The 23,328-nt window shown below is 36.4% G+C and overlaps 1 protein-coding gene across 8 annotated transcripts in view; it reads right to left on the reverse strand.

The window, feature by feature from the left end:
- Nucleotides 1-23,328, reverse strand: part of LOC132142254 (protocadherin Fat 1-like) — an 87,627-nt gene that overhangs the window by 46,302 nt on the left and 17,997 nt on the right. For all 8 annotated transcript variants that reach the window (XR_009434036.1, XR_009434035.1, XM_059551986.1 and 5 more), the window contains exon 3: nucleotides 18,360-18,674. Coding sequence is in view for 6 of the 8 variants with exons in the window: in XM_059551986.1 (XP_059407969.1) it covers nucleotides 18,360-18,674 (315 nt within the window). In the remaining 2 variants the exon portion in view is untranslated. The remainder of the gene's footprint in view (nucleotides 1-18,359; nucleotides 18,675-23,328) is intronic.

Below are 23,328 nucleotides of genomic sequence, written 5' to 3' on the forward strand. Positions count from 1 at the left end.
ATATATATATATAAATAGAATATCATTCTGGTGAGTAAACAAAAAAATTTACTAGCCAGTGGCGATTCTATTACAATTGGTGTGTATAGAGGGTTAAGAAGAATTTTTTTCACCATAGGCTGAAATGTAATAATATGCATCTGATATTCTGAATTAATCTCAGTTAGGCAGCTTTTAAATGTCTCACAGAAGTTTTGGTGCTCAGAATAGGCAGATATGACTGTGATGCTTTCCTCTACTGAATACGATTTCATGAGTTCATATTAATATATTGCATATGAGGGATGCATATTGAGCTAAAAAATCTCTCAGCTGAAATGACCCTCTATCCCCTAGATATTGCTAAACATGAGCGTATGCGTGTAATGCTGAGGTGTATGGTTGCTGGATAGACTTTAAGAACACGCTGCTAAAAAGACGCCCGTGTTCGTACCCACAATCCATTTCTTCCCTGGCCAAAAAAACAGTGGTCTCCTGCATTGTGGGCTAAGCATGGCCAAAGAAAATTACAGTTCAGCCATTTTTGGAAAAAATAAAAATAAAAACGTTGAAGCTAGGAAATTGGAAAGCAAATGGAAAGAACTCTTGTGTATTTCGATGCAGATTCAAAATGGTTTACGTTCTTACTAATAAATGTTCCCTGGATGTTAAAGGCTCTTCACGGAATTGTCACAAATACCAATAAAAAAACCTAAGAAGTTAGTTGACCAGTGAACTCTAGTTAAGCTACTTAAGAAACCTAGTGAGTACACCAGCAGACTGGGATGAATCATGTCCTGTTTGCAGAAATCTCATTTCATTAGCCGTCAGATGATGTTTAACCTCATTGTTTCCAAGAAAGCAAATGCATCTTCTTTCCAAAGATTTCATTATTTGATCTGCCAGCATAGTCAGAGGTACTTACAGCCTGCACTTGTCTCACTGAGCGCAAGAGTGTGATCCTCAGCTAAAATCGCCTCTGCTAACCACTGACCTCCTACAGTAAACACAGTGAAATCTCACATATAATGATAGTGCCACTACAATCCCTCTAGAGAAAATGATAAAATAAGAAAACAGCAAAAAATAAAATAAAAAAGAGCATCTAAGTGTCTGGGTAAATGAAACTCTGCCCTTTCCTCTAAAACACTTGGGAGAAAAAAAAGAAGAGCTATTTTCTCTTCCTGGCTCTCTAGAACTCTCGCTCAGAATCGCTTAGATTTACCATCAGTTCAGGCCAGAAAGAGGAACAGAGTGGCATGACAGACACAGTGATGAAGCTCGTATGTGTTTGCAGTACACAAGCCACGGACGGTTAAGACAGCTGATTCTTTCTTTCTCTCTCTCTCTCTCTCTCTCTCACACACACACACACACACACACGCGCGTGCGTGCAAATGCACACACACACACATGCGATGCACAAAACTCTGCATCTGAACATTTAATTCAGCATCTCCCTGACAGTGCTTCAACACTAACTGTGGTTATTGAAACCACGCCTTCTTTCTTTGCATGAACATTTGGGTGGCATTACGCAAATATTTCCACATTGTGACGTAGATATGTGGGGGGTGTGTTTAAACAAGGCATTATAGGGGGGCTTGGCAGAGTCTTAACATTGATAAAGAATATCTCGTTGGATTTGAGACTTAAGTCTTTGGAACTTTACAGATCTTCTTCATGTACCAAGAGCTTGTAACACTCCAAAGAGAAAGGAAAAATTTAAATCGCATCATATGACCCCTTTAATAGAACACAACTCTATACGATACAACTCAACTCAATACAACACAAATCAAATCAACAAAGTGAAGTTTATGAGTCATTCAATGTCAAACTTAGAAAGAAATGACATGAGGACAGGAACAACATTACACAACACATGATCAGTGAAAAACATATCTGTGTTAACTGGTGTTCAATTTACGCAAACAGATGTATGCATGTATGTTCACAGTCCCTTATCAAAGTAAGAGTCCTTTTCATTATAATAATCTGTAGTCACAGAGCCTCACTGTGACAAACACTATGTGTGAATGTTATAATAAATGTATTAATAGAACTGTTGTAGGGTCATTATTATTATCATTATTAATTGTCTTACTTTTTATTTTTATTTTACAGAACGACAGTAAAATGACAATACTATCATTATGAATGTCGATAGAGTTGTTGCTTTTTCTCTGTTTTTATTTTGGCAGAAACCCGCAGGAAGATCTCAGTGCTTCTCAGCACTCACAGCATGCAGATTTATAAATGATTCTCATTACAAATTTGGAAAGATGTTTGTCGCACATATCACATTGTCACATGCCTTTAAAAAAATTCACAAAAATGTTACTGAGCAGCTGACAAGTAACAGTTTCAGTGCAGATTTCCTAGTGCCGCGAGCTTGTGCAGCGCTGTCAGAATACATGGATTTCGTGCCTGCATTAGAAAATATTACATTCTGAAATCTATTTACTAATCATTTGAGGTAATTTCGCAATTTCAATCATCATACTGTAACCTAACCACCAGCAACAGCCACCTCTTCTTCTTATCAGGACATGTAATGCAGCACTAAACAGTCTCTCGCTATCGGTGCTTCGTGCTTAAAATGATTTCTACTTCTTTCTCTGATAGTTTGAAATACTTTCACACTGCCGACATGTTTGCATTAGTGCGTGCCTCTATTTGATTGTGTTAGTCATTGTTCGCTACATATTATTAGGCTGAACACCGAAAGAGATTTTTTTGCTATTTTCGGCAGAAAAATTTTGGTTGCCGAATATTCAGTGGATCCCTATAAGGAATTTAAACACCTATGCCACATTCCTCATTAAGGGTTTCGAACACATGTTAAAGTGCACACACACTTACAGAAACACATGCGCCACTCTTGAGCACAGATGAATGTACATACAAAACACTCTCAAGGCCCACTAACAAGCACAAAACAGTCCACGCCACAGCTACATAGATAAATGACACACACACAAAGATGTGCACTACAGTGGGCAGACCTGGGCAATGTTCCAAATGCACCCTAACCCTCCTCCTCATTTTAACACATACTGTGTGTGTGAATGGCAGCCATTAAAGAGTGGAGAGAGAGAGAGAGAGAGAGGGCAACACTTGAGGCTGAGAAAGGAGTCTTTGCTGGGTTTGTGTCTATCAGAAAAAGACTCACATTAGCCTTACACCATTAACCTCCTGCAGAACACTCAATAGAGCCTATCTTAGAGACACTCTGCCACACTCGCACACACAAATATGTAGACAAGCCAAAAGCATGCAAATGCTGTATGATTTCAGATTATTCTATTCATAAATTTGTTACTAATACTATACTAACTAATGAGTATATTCACATGAAATAGTATATGAAGGACCTGTTAAAGGCCTTTACATGGACAGTGTTTTGTAGTAAAAGTGACCTAAAGTAAGTTTACAATTGAAGATGACATAAGCAACAGTGGCAAGTACTAGGGATGTAGCAATATTACAATTCAAGGTTCCCAATTCTGTTTGGGCAGTCTTACCAGTGGCCTTGAACAGAACTGAACATGTAATTTCCCCAAAAACATTGTTTTTGCAAGTGTTCGGTATGTATTCTGTAATTATAGAGTCCATTAAATGATGACGTCTCAAGACATTTCACAAACTAGGACCTCTCAAACACATTGACGGATAAAGCAGACATCATCTGAATAAATCCCATCAGTCTTGTCAAGTGGATTCAGCTGAGTCTCCGCATTTAGCAACCGAAGGCCCCTGGAAATGGGGCAGCTGATGGCAGGAAATTCCTAACTGAGAGTGACTGAGATTACCAACACTGAGCTTTCAGACCTCCACTTTATTCGGTGTACTAACTCCATTTAGAGCGTGGTTCAGGAAGAGAGAGACAAATCCCTGGCAGATAGAGAAGTCTCTTTCAAAACATTCTTTCTGGTTTGAGTATTCAGAGCTCACGGCTCACTCATACATTGGGACGATCTTGATTTATATCACCAAATCACTGCATTCCCACCTCTGTGTAAGCATGTGTGTTCAAAGTCATGTTCGCATTAAGACTGCAGCATTGATTTGTATTTTTTTTTCTACATCTGTCCTGTCCTTTAAGGATGAAGTGCTTTTGTGCAACTAGTTGCACCAAAAGCAATTGCAAAAAACAATGTTCGAGTCCTAAAACTGAAAATCAGGAATAAGTCCCAAAACAAAAATAAGTTAGTATTTTGACCTTCTGCTTCCATTAGGACTGGGCGATGAAATCATATCTTGATATTTTTTGGCTGATTTGCGATTTGATCTGATTTGCTGATTTGCGATATCGGATATATTAAATTTAAAATTAAATTAAAAATTAAATAAAAAAATAAAAAAATGTAAAATTAAATTTTTAATTTACATTTTTTAAATTTATTTAATATCTTGATATTTTTTGGCTGATTTGCGATTTGAACTGATTTGCGATATCGGATATATATCTCTGTATTTTCGTTTTTGTATTTGTATTTAACAAGTCTGTATTTAATATCTATTTATTTCACTTACCACCCAATATTGTCCAACAAAACAATACATATCAAGGGCTATGAAAACAAATAAAGTTAATTTTATTTTTATTTATTTATTTATTTAGTTTGACAGGGACATTGTACATTAATAAAAACATTCCTGTAAATGTACCAGAATTAGCCAAGGGCTATTTTTCATCCGTAGTCCCTGGACAAGATGTTACAAGTCAACCTAAACAAAATATGATTAAGAATACATAATAGAAATTTTAATAATTACACAATACAATAAAAAAATCTATTTAAACAATTTAAGATCAATTAAAAACAATGCAACAAAATACAAACAATAAGAGGATGTAATAATATTTTAAGCAATATTATATCTAATACGCAGATATAAGATTCTAGTGATGACAGATCTGAGTACTGATTAACCAATTCTTCAATTGAGCCCTAAATAAAGCATAAGTTTCTAGATCTCTTATAGTTGTTGGAATAGTGTTCCATTCTTTTGCAGCTTTAACAGAAAAAGCAGATTGACTAAATTTACTTCGTCTAAGTGGTATGATACAGTCTTGTCTTAATGCACCTCTTGTAGAGCGATAATCAGTTGTTCTAATACGAACTAGCTGACCAAGAGGGGGAGAAGATAAACCATAAATAATTTTATACATCAAGCATACATTTGCATACTTAATCGTGTTTTCCCAACTCAATAAATTATATTTTTCCAGTATTGGACAATGATGAGAATATACCGATTTCTTATCAAGGACCTTGAGTGTACGTTTGTATAAGGACTCCAATGGTTTTAAAGTCACTGAACTCGCCTGAGACCAAGTGGATAAACAGAAAGTCATGTGAGAGAGAACCATAGAGTACATAAACATCTTAGCTGCTTCTAATGACATGTTATCTCTAGTAATCTTAAAATTATAGAGATTAAACTTAACCTGCTTGCAAACCTTTTTTACGTGAGCTTTAAATGTAAGTTTAGAATCAATCAGTATTCCCAGATATTTATATTGTGGCACTACCTGCAGCCTCACCCCTGACACATAAACATCCGGCTCTTTAATAATACTGTTAGACTTAGAGAAAAACATACACACTGTTTTGGACACATTTAGTTGCAAGCAATTCTCTTTTAGCCATGCCGACACATTAACCATAGAATTCGTAAGTTCATTTGCAACTTGTGTCAGACTATTACCATGTATATAAATCACTGTATCGTCTGCATACATTTGTATATTAGTGCCAGGACATGAAAGATGAAAATCATTTATATACATAGCAAAAAGCATTGGACCCAAGATAGATCCTTGCGGAACACCAGTTGATATACCTAAATCATTAGATAGGTGATTGTGTAGTCTAACACATTGAGATCTATCTGATAGATATGACTCTATCCAATTAAGTGTATGTGATGAGAAATTAAAACAAGCTAACTTAGACATAAGGATTCTATGATTAACGGTGTCAAAGGCTTTCTTTAAATCAAGGAACACTGCTCCAACTACACCACCTTTGTCTAATAGAGTTTTAATATTTTCTATAAAAAAACAATTTGCGGTTTCCGTGGAATATTTTGCTCTAAAACCGAACTGCATTGGATGCATTGAAAATGAACTACTACTCAAATAACTGCTAATCTGTTCTGCAACTAGTTTCTCCATAATTTTAGAAACGGTGGGTAATATACTAATTGGCCTATAATTATCAATAGAAAGGGGGTCTCCACTTTTGAATATTGGAACAACAATTGCTGACTTCCAAACACTTGGGAATTTTCCCTGTGAAATTGAAAGATTAATAACTTTACTGATAGGTTTAATTAGAGTCCAACTAGATTCTTTGAGCATAATAGCATCCATACCATATTTATCTTTTGCTCTAGATGACTTAAGAGATCTAATTGTTCTCATAACATCAGAGTCACTAACAGACCTTATTGTAAAAACAGGCTCCACTGTTGTAACTGGACAGACATTAGTATACGCAGGCGGAAAACAACGAGTAATAGTTTCCACGGAATCAACAAAATGATAATTAAAAATCTCTACCATTTCAGCTGTATTATTTACTAATTTTCCTTGTACTTTAAGTTCTAAAATTTTCTTATCTTTATTTTGTTGGCCTGTTATTTTTTTTAACTGATTCCAAATAATTCTAGGATTGCCTCTTGCTTTTTCTATCATAGTGAGAAAGAAATCGGCTTTAGCTTTTTAAAATTTCTTTACCACAGAGTTCCTCAACATAGTAAATCGATATCTATCACTACTCAATTTAGTTTTAAGTGAGGTTTTCAAAGCATGATCCCTGTCTTTCATCACATTCAGAATATCTACATTTATCCACGGGACCATATTCTTTTTCTTTCTATGATTAAATTTACAGGTATAATCAGTAATAATATTTCCTAATCTTTTTGTAAAAATCTCACTATCTTCCTCACAATCAATACCCAATAATAGATTACCCGATTCTATCTGCTGAATAGCACCTTTAAAATTTTCTTGTTTATACTTTGGTATCCCAAAGAATTCACATTTTTTAACAAATGGGCTAAACCTCTTCTTAGTTAATTTCCTAGTTACCAGAATCATATTATGGTCAGACAGACCAGTTAACATATTAAAAGATTTCAGAATTCGCTCAGGTCTATTAGTAAATATCAGATCAATTTGACTTTTAGAAGAATTAGTTATTCGTGTAGGTCCACTAATTAATTGTTTAAGATCAGAACTGTCAGTAATCTGCTTAAGATTTTTCCTGGTAGATTTATCTTCCCAATTAATGTTAAAATCACCCATAATTATTACCTCCTTGTTGAAATTACATTCTTTCAGTAAAGTATCAAAATTTTCATAGAAACTGCAATTAGAAGAGGGGGGACGATCGATTACAATGAGAGTAAATGACATTTGTGGAGATAAGACAATGTTCAAACCAATACATTCCAATTCCTCACAATTCACCCACTTGATATCGTTACACTGAATACTATCCTTTATATATATCATTACTCCACCACCCTTGGAACCTTCTCGATCCTTTCTAAAAACATTAAAACCAGGCACCTGAATTAATGCAGTAGAAACATTTTCGTTAAGCCAAGTCTCTGATAAACAAAGGAAATCTAAATTTGAGTTTAGTAAGAGATGATGAACTTGATCAATTTTCGATCTAATACTTCTTATGTTTAGATGACCACCTAAGAGACCCTTCATTTTAGCTTTAGGATCCCAAACTATTCTAGATTGATTAAGGGTTCGGAATATTTTCCATTTTCTATTTTTTAAGATTGCTGGATTAATAACTCTCTTATTTACACTTTTTATCTTTGTCCCGACTCCACGTATTTTATCTAATGTTAAGTTCAAATCAATGAGATCAGAAGTCCTCCGCGGATCGGCATCTCCTCCACTCCTGCACTCAGCCGACACGAGCGAGCCCACCGACAACCCCGCCGAGCCAAAGATCCCCACAGGAGCATCTGAGCCCAACTCCGCTCCCTGCAGCCCCCGAAGACCACAAGGCGGGCCACAGAACCGGCCATCAGCGGGCCGCCCGAACTCCACACACCCCACATCAGCAGCGACGTCCCGGGCAAGCCCGACATCCACAGCAGCACCCTCCGAGACGCGATCCTCCCGGTCCGCCCCAACACAGCACGGACCAGAACACAGACAGGCACCCCCAGGCGACAGCCCAGCCGGACCAACACCAGAACCCGCGGCCCCGACACCAGCGCCAACGCTCCGAACAAACACGGCAACGCCAGCCGCGCCAGAAAAGGGAGGTTAGTTGGTTGGGTGTAATCACGCAATAACTCGCCACAACAAGTGCGTACCTGTGAGACAGTTGAAGTGTGTATCGTATCCACCATGATGGAAATGTCCTGTTCCATTTTAGTGTGAAAAGGACCGGGACACGGATGAATATCTCCGGATAATAGTAGACAGAATATAATAATTAACGCATCACTATGTCGAAGCCGAGCAGGCGGATTTGAGTGTTTCTTCACCCGATAGTATAAGGATGGAAAAATAAAAGTCACTGCTAAAACATGCCTCCCGTATCCAAAGTCGATGTTGTTCGGGAGTAATTTCCCATAGTGATGTTGAGGATTAAATTTAACACAATTTAAAAATGTATTGGTACTAATTGGTCTTAGGAAAGTTAAAACTAATCCATATGCTAAGAGAGCTATAGCTGCACCTGCTCTACCTGACGCCATCTTTACTGCACACCACCATGTGGTGTGCAGTGGAACCATGTAAGCATTGGAACCATGTAAGCATTTATATTATGTGCAAAAAAGAGTTAAAATCACATTTCATTCTAAAATTGTAACATTACAATCTAAAAACAAAAATAAGGCTTTTAAAGCAGAAGTTAAATTCACTAAACTAAAAAAAAAAAAAGAGTTGTGTTAGGCTATTTTGATTATTCCATTGCAGTCTCTTTACAGTCAGTGCTATCATAAAAATAGACTTGCTTATGTGATTATAATTATAGTGCTCCTATTTAAATGAAGCTCTGTCTGTTTGGCGCGCATGTGTGAGGCGTTGCTCGTTCACTGAAGTTTATCGAAGAATCCCAAAGCAGAAAGCTCACGCACTTGATTTTACATGACTTTCTAACATTTACAATTGGAGGATATACCTGTGCTATGTAAGTTATGCATTCAGGAAGACAGCACATATCAAGCACATTAAACAGAGTGAGTAGACTGAGTAGTGAGTAGACTGTCTCAGTCAGAGGCACACGCAGCCTTTCTGTCTGAGAGTCTGATGGGCCAAGCCGCTTAAACTACTGCGAAACAAAACTATAAACTATGTCTTACGAGTTTTTAAAGGACTTAATATGAAGCTTGTCACATGTTAAGAACAAATTGGATTAGGCACTTCCTCCGCAGCAGCTAAGTCTGTGTCCTCGCTATATTTTCAGAAGCGCTCGTATTAAACTACTGTATATCGTTATAAACGGTATTGCCTCATATCGAATCGCTTATAAAGAAAACTCAATATACCGCCCAGCCCCAGCTTCCATTGTCCTGAAGTCATCTAATCACTAGTACTCACTTGCTTTTATCTTGTTGTTTTGCAAACTATTTTAACTCAAACTTTTGTAATTTTTAGATTTTAAAAAACTGAAAGAGCTATTGGAAGCTTAGTGATGGTTATGCTAAAGTCATTTGACCATGGTGAAGTTTGTTTATAGATTTAGCTTTTTACTTTTGATTATATTTGGGCTTCAAAAGTCATAAAAGTTGTGTTTATGCATATTATCCTGATTAACACAGTATGTGAGAATCATACATTTATAAAGCTTATTTTCCCCATTGATCCAAAATAGTGTTCCAAAATAATCCACTAGCTAAAAATTCACAAAATCAAAGGACCAGGGTGATTCCGGGTTGTCTTATATGTCCATATGTCATCTCTTTACCCCTCAATTGTTCTGGCAGTTAGTCCCGCCCCAAACATACCATTGGTTGATTTAGAGGTTGACATGTAGGGTCATTCAATCAAATAGTCAAGTGCTATTTTAGAATTGGGGGGAAAACATTAATATTCTCAAGATTCTCTATACAATGGCAAATCACATTCTTTATTATACACCCATGTTACATATGCAAAGATTCTGTCAGAGGTCAAACGTTTTCATGGATGTGTGCTCACTGGGCAGGCTTGAATATCAAGGAGATTTCTGTTGTGTGAAATCTGTAAACAAACAGGACAGGTGTGTCAGTGGATATGCTTCACAAGCCTCTAAAACACTGCAACTTTATCCAAAGGAATGTGTGAGAGGGAGGGGGATTGATTTGTGTTGTTTTTTTCCCTCTGCACCTTGCTCTATCCTTAATAACCTTTTGTGCGTCGTGCCAACCATGGGAGCCTAAAAGCCAGGAAACGACAGGAAGTCGTTGGACATAGTATCCATTTCCTTTCATGCTTTCCCTGCTTTGGGTTGAACCCTTTGAAAAGAGCACATGGTATTGTTGTATAACAACCCACATTTTTTTTCTCCTTTATTCTTCTCTCTCTCAAAAAAAACAGGGGCTTGCTGAAAGTTGATAAGATGTGGAAAGGAGTAGAGAGGAGAGGAAAGCAGGTCTTGTGAATCATTGCAGCTATATCCTCCTTTCACTCCAATTAAACAAGCAGAGCAGAGCTCAAAGGCACAGAGGTGGCTCGTAGACTTCTAATTACCTGAGCTGATTTCTATCCCAGCAGCCAGTGCTATTGATATTGTCAGTAGAGTGAGCTTAAACTACTCTGGTAAGAGGACAAAGAGAGAGCTAATGCAGATATCAGGTATTAAACCAGAGATCTGAGATTTCCAGAAATGTGTGTGTAGTTTGTACACCAGAACAAGAGCTGTCAGCATTGTACTGAGCACAATTCTTTCTGCCTGCCAGCTAAAGAAATAACTCCCATACTCACATACCAGCACACTCAAGGTCCACAATGAACACTGTTATTTTAATATTGTTTATATAATATTATATATAGTATATTTAAATTAGCTTTTATATTTTCAGCTAAAAATGTATAAAAAATAATTTACATTTTATTTTGTTTTAATTCTATGTTTTGACATTTTAATTAATTTATTTAATTTTTTTATATTGCTTTAATTCATTTTGTTTTACATTTAATAATTTTAGAACATCAACTTATTCATTATTTATGTTCTATTTATATTTATTTTCTATATTATATTCTATTTCACATTACTGAAAACTATTTTTTTTTATAGTTTTAGTTAACAAAAACAGCACTGACCACATGGCAAAAGTAAGTAAAAATTGTTTTTGGTAAAGTTTAATGGAGTTACTAAATATCAGCTCTAACCTAGTCAACAAAATTACATCGTTTTTTTGACTAAATTATTTTGTTCATGATAGCGAATGAGACAAAAAAAAAAAACAGAATTAACATATATAGTTTCTCATGACTTGTTCATGTACGAGAAGCATAATGTTCTCCCAAAAATCATTAACTCACTCTCATGTCATTCTCATGTCATTCCAAACCTGTATGACTTTCTCTCTCCTGCAAACACAAATGACATTAATACAAATTTTGAGAATCGGAGCTATTGACTTCCAGTGTTACATAGTGACATCACTCAAAATATCTTTTATGTTCCACAAAAGAAAGAAAGTCAAACACAATGACTTTTATGTTTTTATGTTCCACAATAACACAAGGGTGAGTAAAAGAAGACAGAATTTCAATTTTTGGGTGAACTATACATTTAAGCTGAAAATGCTGTTGTCATGAAGAATATACTGATATCTGATCCCTGTCTCTCTACACATGTGCTTCCGCTCTAAAAAAAAAAACCGAGTAGTCACATTCACTTGTACAAATACATCCGCTCACAAAAAGCCTTTTCCTTTATCACATCATTCGAAGTCCAACTCACTTGGGTGCTTTCGAAAACCAGGATGAACACAGCTTTCAAGGCAGACAGGTTAATTTCACCGACAGGTAGAGCACAAAAATAATCTTTCTTGCATATTTGGTTGAGCTAAAAAAAAATCGTTGTGCAGTCATTGAGAGAAAGCATTTCACAAGGGCAAAGGAAAAGACAGAGACTAGGGAACCACCCATACTCCTCACACAAAGCAAAGGCCTCTGGGAAAGGCCTTAAAGATACAGAGAAAGTGAAAAAATTAAGTTGTGACAGATTGATGAATGTGCAAGCTAATGCATGAACTCTTATGCTGTAACAAACACGTTCATGTACATACACACCATATTTATGCAAGATCATGCCCACACACTCACTTTAACTGAGCTGTGCAGAAGGGATTGAGGTCAGTATGAGCAGGTTAACCTTTTGCATGACCTGACTCAAAGACGGGAACAATCCGTTCACCAGCAGTGTGTTATTATCCTCAGCTACAGTCGCTCAACATATCTGTGAATGCAGCTCTAGGACAAAACACTAATTCAACAGGGATCTTTGTTTCTCCGCCAAGTATCTCCCTGGAAAATTCTAGTGCTTCTTGTTTAGTGTGGCTGTGGAACACAGGTGTCAGAGAAAATTACAGTCTTCAGATGTTATAAGTTTTAAGGCAGCTATTCTTTAATGCTTGACTGTCTTTTACCAAAGTCCTTTATTTTTGTCTGTTTTCAGAAAATATTTAATAAATGATCTCTTTCATTCATCCTAAAGTTAAAGAGATAAATAAAAGGACAGGTAAACAAATATAAAGACAAAAAAATTATTAATTAATCTAATCTAATCTATCTATCTATCTATCTATCTATCTATCTATCTATCTATCTATCTATCTATAAATTGTGAGGTAAATTAATAAACAGACATTTAAATAAATTAACTAGTTAACTAATATAGATATTGATTTATTTACCTTTTCCATCCAGCCACATATAATACACAAACAGAGATAAGTAAGTATATAAATAAACAGAGAGGCATATAAATTAATATAGGTATTACATTGATTTAAGTGGTCAACCGATATATCGCCAAGTTCGATATATATCGGCCGATATTTGGCATTTTTCTAATGTCGGCATTGGCCGATAAGTTTTTCTACTTGGCCGATGTGTTCGAGGCGGGACTTTTATTTTGATGCTCAGTGCCTGAGCACACAGTGCTCACACTCTCCCTCTTGTTTACTGTCGTTGTTAACAGTTTTATCTAATACGGGTAGAAGTCTGTCTAATAATCAGATAGAACGGTTAAACAAAGGAATTAATGTATACAGAAATTATTATAACGACTGCTTTTTATATATTATTAGGAATAGAAAGGCAAACATAATACTTTCCCGTTTGCCATCAGCATTAAGAAAATACGCATTTATATAATTTAAACAAATTTTTGAAAGACTAATTTAATTTAATTTACATTTAATTTCACAAACCTTGCAAACTCCAGCTGTGAGATTTTGTGAAGTGTGCATTTTTATCTAGCATCGTGTGTGATGGTGTCCGTGTTAACTGAATGCTTTAAACTTTAAACTCATGATATCAAATTATGCTGTGCTTTATGCATTTGCCCGCTGCCATATTCATGATATTTTCACTGTGTGTTGTATGTAAAATGAGTGTTACCCTGGCTGTATTTGAAAAATGTGATTCCTAATGCACACAAACTTCCCAGAATACTGAGTGCCCTGTTGGGTACAGTGGTTACTTCCTTTTTAATTATATTTTTATTAAATATGTATTTATTTATGAAAAATACTTTGTCATCTAAAGTATAAGTGTGTTTATTTTACACATTTATTTTTTAATCCATTGTCAAATGATTTCAAATTCCTTAAATATTAATAACAATAATACAAAAAATTATATCGGCTTTACAGTATATCGGCTATCGCTTTCTAATATCGGTTGACCACTACTTGATTTATTTACCTCTCTATTGTCTATCTATAGAAATAGACTAATAAATAAATAGCATATATCAAATGTCAAGATAATAATTATGCCTGTTTTTGAAAGAGTCGTTTTATATATTATTTTCTATAATTGGGTGTACTGAACTGATGTGGAGGCTTTGTGTTGTGCACATTCAAGTGTGTCTACACAGTACAATAAATGCTTTTCAAAAGATAAAGGAAAATCCTGTTTTCCATGACATGTTCCCTTCAGTGAAACACAAAAGCAGCACTAAGTCCTGTTTACTGTTGCCAAAAGAAAAAAAGGAAACTCATCAAAGCCCACACAACTAAAAAACCAACAATAAATCAACCAACAAACCATCAATATCGGCTAAGGTGCTTTTGTGACCAAGCAGACAAAAATGTCAGCTGACAAATAAACAATCAAACTCCAAGACTGCAGATGTGCTCTTCACCGATCTACCAGCGAACCAACAAACAAGTTTATTCTGCCTCTTCCCACAGGTCCTATTTTTTGCAGGGCAGCTTTGTAGACACGCCAGTGCAGGGCTCTGCTGTTTCTGAGCATGTAATTACTGAGGTTTGGCCTGCTGTATATTTAACTGCTTTATCGTCAGGCGTGACGTTTTGGGCATGAAAATTAAATACTAATAATAGAGGTCAGTGGTGATAACAATTAACTCCAGATTCAATGGAGTATTCAAACCTTGTTTCTGAAAAAATATAAAAACGCAGGTAGCTATTATGTTATTGCAACCTGTGATAAAGTTTATGAGGTAATTGCTTGATTGCTTTGAGCCATATCGCATGAAGTACTTTTAAGTGTTCCAAGAAAGTTATTAATTGTTGAAATAGCTATTAAAGTATCATAGTCTGCAATACTGTTTTCTATCTGCACACTCTTTCTCTCTCACACAAGTACACACAAAAGGGCTGCTGGTACTCGTGTATAAAGATTTAGTGGGGATCTCTTACTGGAGCTCTGCTTCAGAAAATTCTCATAGATGAAAGGTCACCAGGATTTGGTATGCTGGTAGCTTGTCTGCTACCTTACCTTAACTTTATAAAAAAGGGGCGGTCACACAATACTTTTCCTTCCATTGACTTCCATTCATACAAAAGCTCATGCAAGTGTCATCTATGTTCCAAAGTTGAAGTCTAGTGAACTCTGACCTGTGATTCACATCATGATATTTTGGATTTACTATTTCCTGTATTTGCTAAATTCATATGTTGATTTTTTTTAAAGGAGACAAAGAGAGTGATTTAGATAATACATTTTGTACACTCAAAGCCTAGTGTAGAATTGTCTCCCACATTTTTGAAACAGCCACTGAATTCCGAACCAAACTTTTCATTTATTAGAGGTAGCAGCTATTTTGTTTATTTCTTAAAAAGCAGTGACTGAAACATTTCATTTTCTTTCTGAGACTGTTTAGTGTCTGTTTTTTCTCATTTTCATTAGCGTTAGTACATGGAATATTTCATTTTCCCTCTGAGCTCAAACAAACAGTACTGCAAGTCATCCTGATTAAATGGCTTATACTCCCAGTTATTGTGAAATGCTTAGTAAAGCAGGGATAGCATCATCTTGTTCATTCATCACCCACGATAAGCCTGTGTAAATCTGCAATAAAGTAAATTCAAGCACCCAAACCAATCAACCTTTAGACAGTACTAATTTAATATAATTTGAATACTATAATAGTTTAAGTTTCACTAATTCTTATGTGGCTAATTTACATTTGCTTTTTTAAGCTTTAATTTATTTAGTTTCAGTTTTTGTTTTAATTCTTTTAGTATTTTAACTAAAACTTATTTTATTTGAGTTAGTTGCCAAGACAACATTTCTAATGTAGGTTGATCTTATATGTTATTTTATTACAGCTTTATTACAATTAATGACAAATATAATAGTTTTAGTTGTTGTTAATAATAGCAACAGTTCCTTGAGGCTGAACTTTAATATTTTCATAGACTTTTTTTGTAACTGGCTGAATAAATGGAACATCTCAGTTAAAAAAGATCTCCTCCAATGAACTTTCTTCATTTACAGACATGCTGTGCAGCTGTATGTTATCTGAAGAGACAGGCCCATCCCGGTTTACTTCCAGTTATATTATATTATGTCTCTAAGTGTTTGGGTGGGTGAGAACCCTGTGCTTTTGAAAAACTATGTACCGTCTACATTGCATACCAATATGGTTGAACAAGATCAGTTGTGCTTAGCAGAGCCCTTCCTCGTGAGATCTGATATGCACTTGCAAGATGACAAAATATTTCAGGACCTTCTCTGAACCATCTCTGTTGAACACTAGGAATTAAAACTAGCAGTGCTGCAAAAACATGCTTTCTTGAGTACAAGTCTTATCTCTTTTTCATGGTAAATCCACACATCCATCCTCCACTCCCGGAATGGTTAATATTCTACTAAAAAAGTCAGACTGCCTCAATTTTCCTCTCTTTTTTGTTTCTTTCTTTCTATCACAACCCCCCCACCCCCCCCCCACCCTCTTTCTTTCCCTGGAGCAAATCCAAATGTGGAACCGTTACTGAGAGAACTTAGTCTGCTGGAGGACAAACCCTTATTTGGTCTAAAAACTCTCATTGGCCACTGCTAGCAAAAATAACCTTCACATTTGTGTATGTAACTGCATGGGGAAAAAAGACCACACAAGTCAGTAAAACACTGTGTGAGAGGATGGCTACCAACTTTCACAGACTAGCCACAAAACCTTCAACTCAAATAAAACTTCAGGGCCAGTTTCTCAGACTGATTGCTTTCAGGTTCAGTGGGCTTTTTTTGATGCACATACTCACTCCATCCATATAAAGCTTGTGGATTTCCAAGAAATCTACCCATAGGAAAGATCATTCATAAATGATATCTCTTTAAAATCTTAACAAGATCTCCAAGGAAATAATGAGATTGAATGTAGAGCAAATGGTCCATAAATATTTTTTCCAAGAAACATCACAAATAGTAGTTTCAAAGGCTCCTAAATACCTTTTCACAGTCGCATGCAGTCGTTTTGTAGTATTGTAGAGCCCTGGCAGTCTTTTTCAGTTAAAAGTTATTTGTTCTTAGCACTAAAACAAGTTCAGACAGCAATGAAGATATTGCAGACTCTAGGTAATGTGACCTAACATGTTTCTGAAAAGTCCTGAACTTGAAGTTTGAATCATTTCAAGCCAAGGTCTTCTACCGCTGCCCGGCCTCTGGGTCTGCTGTCTGCACCTTTTTATACCTATTTTCCTCTGTATGCTTGCAAAATCATGTTCTTCTCTATGGGGGAGGGGAGCACCAGGAGGGGGAACCAAAGCTGTATAAAATATTCAGTGTGGGTCCATTTAGCAAACCCCATATGCGTACACAGTGATCCATGAAGAGAGTGAGAAAGAGAGAAAAGCGACAGAGAGAGAGACATGGTGAGAAAACAAGAACATGGAGTAGATCTGAGAGCAGGCGAGTGTGCCTTCGTAAACTTATTCACTGAGCCTTATGCTTCAGTAGATTTACATAAAAAACAGAGGTTTGGGACTGATGGCATGCAAAGAATCTCAGAAGAGCATTAGGATGTACAGTACCTAACCTATCTCTTACTGTATGAATGCATCCTGTTGATGGATGAATGCTCTGATGGACCATTTTCACTGTACTGATGTAGGTCAATATGACATAAAAATGGCCCTTTTGAACAGAATATGCTCTGCAAACCATGCTTGACTAGGAAATCAATCGCTGAGTTGTTTGTCAGCTGAATAAATGATTAACAGAACTACTGTTAGTTGCCATACTGTTCACTAATTGGCTCAATAAGACTTTAAGATTACCAAGATCACCAAGGATGCATTTCTTTGATCAAAAATACAGTAAAAACAGTAATACTGTGAAATGTTATTACAATTTAAAATAACAGTTTTCCATTTATTTCCAACATATTTTAAAACAGAAATTATTCCTTAAATGGCAAAGCTGAATTTTGAACAGCCTGAATATTTTTAGCTGCTTAACCTTTTTTCCAGGATTTTTTGAGAAACAGAAGGTTAAAAAAAACATTTATAAAAAAAAAAATTAAATAAATATATATATATATATATATATATATATTTCTTTTTTTTTAATTTTTTTTAATTAGAAATGTCTTTACTGTATAAAAAGTCTCAATTTCTTTAAAAAAGTTACTTTTGAACCTGAAATTTCAGCATTCAAGTTAATCATGAATTAATGCAAAATGTTATCTGGTATGTAATCATTTTAATTTAGTGTAGTAGTTGATCAATATGTGTGGCAAATCATTTAAAATAGTCGACAATTAAGTAATAGTCGACAATTATTTATATGTCGACTAAATCTGCCTTAATTCTGATTTGAGCCCATTTTTTATAAATTCTGTCAACCTTAGTGTCTTCAAATCGACTGCTAGAAGGACTGTAAGATGAAAAGATGAAAAGCTCTTTGAAACACTCACCAGTCTTAGGGTTGATGCTGAAGAAACCCTGGGGGTTCCCGCTAGTGATCTTGTAGGACAGCTTTTCACTGGACTTGGTGTCTGGGTCAAACGCCTCAATCTGGATGATGGAGACATCTTTAGGCGAGTTCTCCATGACGGACGGATAATAGACAGGTTCAGAGGTCTGTGGGGCATTATCATTGACATCCTGTACTTCGATGTAGACCTCCACGAAGGAAGACAGTGGGACCACACCATGGTCAGTGGCGTAGACTGTCAGCCAGTAGTGAGGTACGGTCTCATGGTCCAGCAGTTCCTGTGTTCGGATCACACCTGAGAATAACAAAAGAAAATCTTAAAGAAACTCTGCAAGACACATAAAAATGAAGAAACTAATTATCAATATATATTTATTTAATAAAATAAGGTAACACTTAATTTTATGGTGTGTTTGTTACACTTTACCGTATTTTCCGGACTATAAGTCGCACTTTTTTTCATAGTTTGGCTGGTCCTGCGACTTACAGTCAGGTGCGACTTATTTATCAAAATTAATTTGACATGAACCAAGAGAAATGAACTAAGAGAAAACATTACCATCTACAGCCGCGAGAGTGCTCCTGTAGTCTACACTGAGCAGCATAGAGCGCCCTCTCGCGGCTGTAGACGGTAATGTTTTCTCTTGATTCTTGGGTCTAAATAAATGCGACTTATAGTCCGGTGCGACTTATATATGTTTTTTTCCTCGTCATGACGTATTTTTGGACTGATGCGACTTATACTCAGGTGCGACTTATAGTCCGACAAATACGGTACATGTACTTACTATAGTATTAACAATAAATTATGCATGATTGCATTCATATTACTCACTATTTAAATGTATAATTACACTGTAATAAGGACACTGTAAAACAAAGTATAACCTAAAATAAAGAAATGATTTAAAAAAAAATTTGAGTGCAATTCACTTTTCTTTCTCTAGGTGTAAAACCTAAAGTAGAACTTTAAATAGCCTTTCTACATTTCACAGCCACAACATCCTATACCCATCATGCATTGCCTATGATAATGGTAGCCTTAGAAACAGGTAAGTGGCTTTGATAGATTTAAGTGGGAATCTAATACCTCCTATATAGGTGTCTTGGTGCTCTAAGTGTACAAGGCCTTTATTAAACTTGCTTGCTTTGAGCCAGAGTCACCTGTTCGGCTCTCTGCCTAGCAATCACAAAACATTAGAGACGTTTCACATGTGTGCTGCATTGCACTCAGCTGTGTCAACAGTCTGCCTATTCAGATGGGCAAGACTCTGTTTCACTGCCATAAAGGAATGAGATGGGGGAGGAAGAAGAGGTGGAGGCCATCAAAGAGCAAACAGCAGGTCTGCATACAAAGAGCAGTTGAATCTATCACATATGATGGCAAGAGAGTAAGAAAGCAAAAGAAGCACTTGGACTGTGATCTCTACAATCATCCAGGCCATGCATGCTAGTGTGAAAAGGTGTGGCATAATTTATGCTGCAGAATGATTCATTACATTTTATTGTATCTTACTTATATTTTATTGCATCACACTGAATAAAGTGTAGGCTTGGTCAAGGTCAATAAAGATTGGCTTGCCTGAAAAGACATGTAATGTTATCAGTAGCCGAGTGATCTCATCGTTACTGAGGGCAGGCAGGTGGGGTGTGTGAATGACACTCCCTGGCCAAAGTTTGCTCCTGACAGAACAGGGAGGCTCCTGGCGTTGAAAACTCGATCCGAATAAACTTGAGCCCTAGAACTTTTAGATTATACCTAGCTGGTTAAGAAATCTAAAGATCCGGTGTTTATTCAGGTTGCAAACATTTCAAGAATAGTCTCATTCACTCCAACTTCATTTGAGCCAACTCAGAATTCATGTTTAGTTACAAAGTACAAGTATGTTGCACAAGGACATACGAATAGTGCATAGTGCCAGTTCTGGTTCCTTGTCTTTTTAACTTGTTCTGCTGGGCTTTAACAAACTCGAGAGGACTAGATGGAGCCTCAACAGGGTTACGTGAGAAAAAGGAGACTTACTCTTTTAAACACAGACAAAGAAAAAACTAGTGCTTTTCACAGACTCAGGCTGTTTTATTTGACCTTCTTGGCCTTATTTTTCATTCATCATTAATCTGTTACACCTGAATCTAGCTGGATAGCTTAAGGCTCTAATATAGGAGGTGAGAGAAAGGAAAAACTGATAGCTCTCTTCATCTTGCCCGGGGCTGTCGGTGTAGAGTGGCCCATAGATCAGCATTGATATCTCTCACCACAAGTATGAGCAATAATAATTGCAATTCTTGTCTTGGCAACCTAATAAATTATATTTAAGGTTGTTAAACTGAACTTTGCAAAGGATTAATTTAGCGCTGAAGACTAACTCGTACACTTGTACAGGTTTAAGATTACTAAACTGAGGGTGAGTGCAGAAATTGTTTGGTGAATGTTGGACATCTATAAAAATAAAACTTTTCTTTGTAGATATTTGGCTGAGAAGAAAGAACGACAAAGACAAACGTGTGTGTGTGTGTGTGCAAGCGGCTAGCAGGGTATGAAGTTGAATCAAATAGAGTCAGAGGAGCTTAACGATAGATGTGGAAGAGAGAAAGGGTGAGACAGAAAATGAGCTTTGTCTCTGCCAAACGACTGTCCATGCTTGAGTGCTCATTTGGATGACCATGGAACACACACAAAAGAAAGCAACTCCTTCAAGCTCTGCTGAAAAAGCAGTCAACAGGATGATGACTTTACCAACACACAAGCACACTCCCACTAAAGCTCATCACTTCCACTAATGATCATACTACGCGAAAATATACTTCATATTTATTGTATACTTACGGCATTTTTACACTTATTAAGAGTATGAACTGATAAGGAAGATTGCAAGCCAGACTCAAATTCACTCAAATTTGACTTGGTCTGAATAGACTTTAAATCCAACAGCATGGATTTCCCACCCACACTACCCACAATCAGTCATCTTCTAGATGCCCAGCTGAGTGAAATAGATCCGAATTGACATGCAAGGACATTTACCTAACAATTAACATTCCCCACAGGATTCTGATTCATACACACGAGTCCTTTACAATTCTAACCAACCCTGATTGAGAAGAAGCTTCAGGCATTATTCAGCATTAAAGCTCAAGCTTAATTGCTGGTATAATCTTCAACAAGTGAGTGCAACAAGAAGTTTGTACCTTAAAAAATAGATATTTGCACAAAGTTGAATCCTTTATTTAAAAACTTGCAATAGATGTAGCTTGGTTCAGTTCAAACAAGACTTGGAATTGGGAAATTCCACACAAACGTCTTGGCGCACGCATTCAAACACAATCTGGACGATCTGTAATTGTAATGATTCACTCAGGTTGTTTCATAGGTATTCTGCCACACCTTTGAATCAACTGTGGTTGAGGATGTTGTAAAACCCTGAAGCTATAAAATATGATGACAGAAATACAGAAGGTCTTTCTTTCTGGCTGCTTTGTCTGTTTATTTCTTCACCCTGAAGCGAGATATTTCACAGCAACCTGACTGCCTCGATGAACAATGAGAATCACTTGCACTGACTCATGGCTGACCTTACACGAAGGTGTGTGTCCATATTTGTGTGTGCAAAGACAGACAGAAAGGAAGCCAATTTCATTCTCAGACTGGGTCAACATCTCCACTGACTGATTAGATCATGAGAAGGCCACGACTACACCATCACCACACTGAGTTAACAAGCATTTCTTGGATTCTGATCTTGGCATGTTAAGGTTTGGTCCTGGTTGAGAGTTATAAAGACCATAATGATGGCAATGTTAAGTGGATTGGGGAATAGCATAGCCTCCATGCTGCATTCCCTCGTCTAATGTTTCTCAACTTTCCAAAAGTGAGGGTCAGAGAGAGGGTCTCACTGAATACATGGCTTGTTGGCTAGTACGAGTGGATTGATGGTCATGTGACCGAATCCAGCTTAGGTCATTGTCGGTTCCTCTCCCAATTGTCTACTCTTTCACAGTTATTTGGAATATTAAAATATTATCTGATCTTCTCATGACCTCAGTACATCCACTGTTGGACATTGTTGGACGGTAGGGTTGGGTATCGATTGGGTTTTATCCGATAACGGTGCCATTTCGATACTTTTAAAATGGTACCAGTGCCTAAACCGATACTTCAAAAAAAACAAAAAATTATTAATTAAAAAAAGCCTAAAAAGAATAACATTAAAGAACATTAAAAAGATTTTAAATAAATCCATAGCATTCACACGCTCCTTTGAGGCTTTCATTTCCCAAGCTTCCCTTACTCTAAGGCTAATAAATGTATTTCACGATCTGGGTCATTATTTAATACAAAACCACACATAATGTTTCTACTGTATCTCTGTCAATCACTCTGCTATTTAGTTCAAATGAGTGCTGTCTGTGCCTGTCTTTAATCAGTTCTGTGAATGATTGGATGGTTATTCTTTATGAAGTACTAACAATGTCGTTTGTAAAGTACAGTCTTAGGCATATTAGTATTTTCACCCCAAAAAAGAGTTTTAAGCAAGTTATTTTTATATTTTGCTGTAGTATGTCAGTAGGAAATATCAGTTTACATTTCCAAACATTGTTTGGTGTACATTTCAGAGAACCAGGACAAGTATTTCAATCGATCGCTCAGGCATTTAAGTAAATCTGCGTTCTTATTCAGTTCGGTGCATACCAGTTCCATATTGTCACCGGGTTTCAGTCCCCAACCCTATTGGTCGGCAAACTAAACTAGAGAGAGAGTGTAAAAAGAGTGTTTTCAGAGATTTTACTTTTGAATAGCCAACAGGGCTAAAAGCAGCCCCTCGTTTCTCCTTTCTACACAAAAACAAAAACATGACACAGCTTCATTTTGAGAAATCGCTAATTGTATGTGTACGGAAAGCTGGCAATTTCACCAAATTAGAAAGCTAGAAAAATATTACCAAGGATGT

This window comes from Carassius carassius, chromosome 6, assembly GCF_963082965.1.
Source record: "Carassius carassius chromosome 6, fCarCar2.1, whole genome shotgun sequence".
Classification (NCBI taxonomy): domain Eukaryota; kingdom Metazoa; phylum Chordata; class Actinopteri; order Cypriniformes; family Cyprinidae; genus Carassius; species Carassius carassius.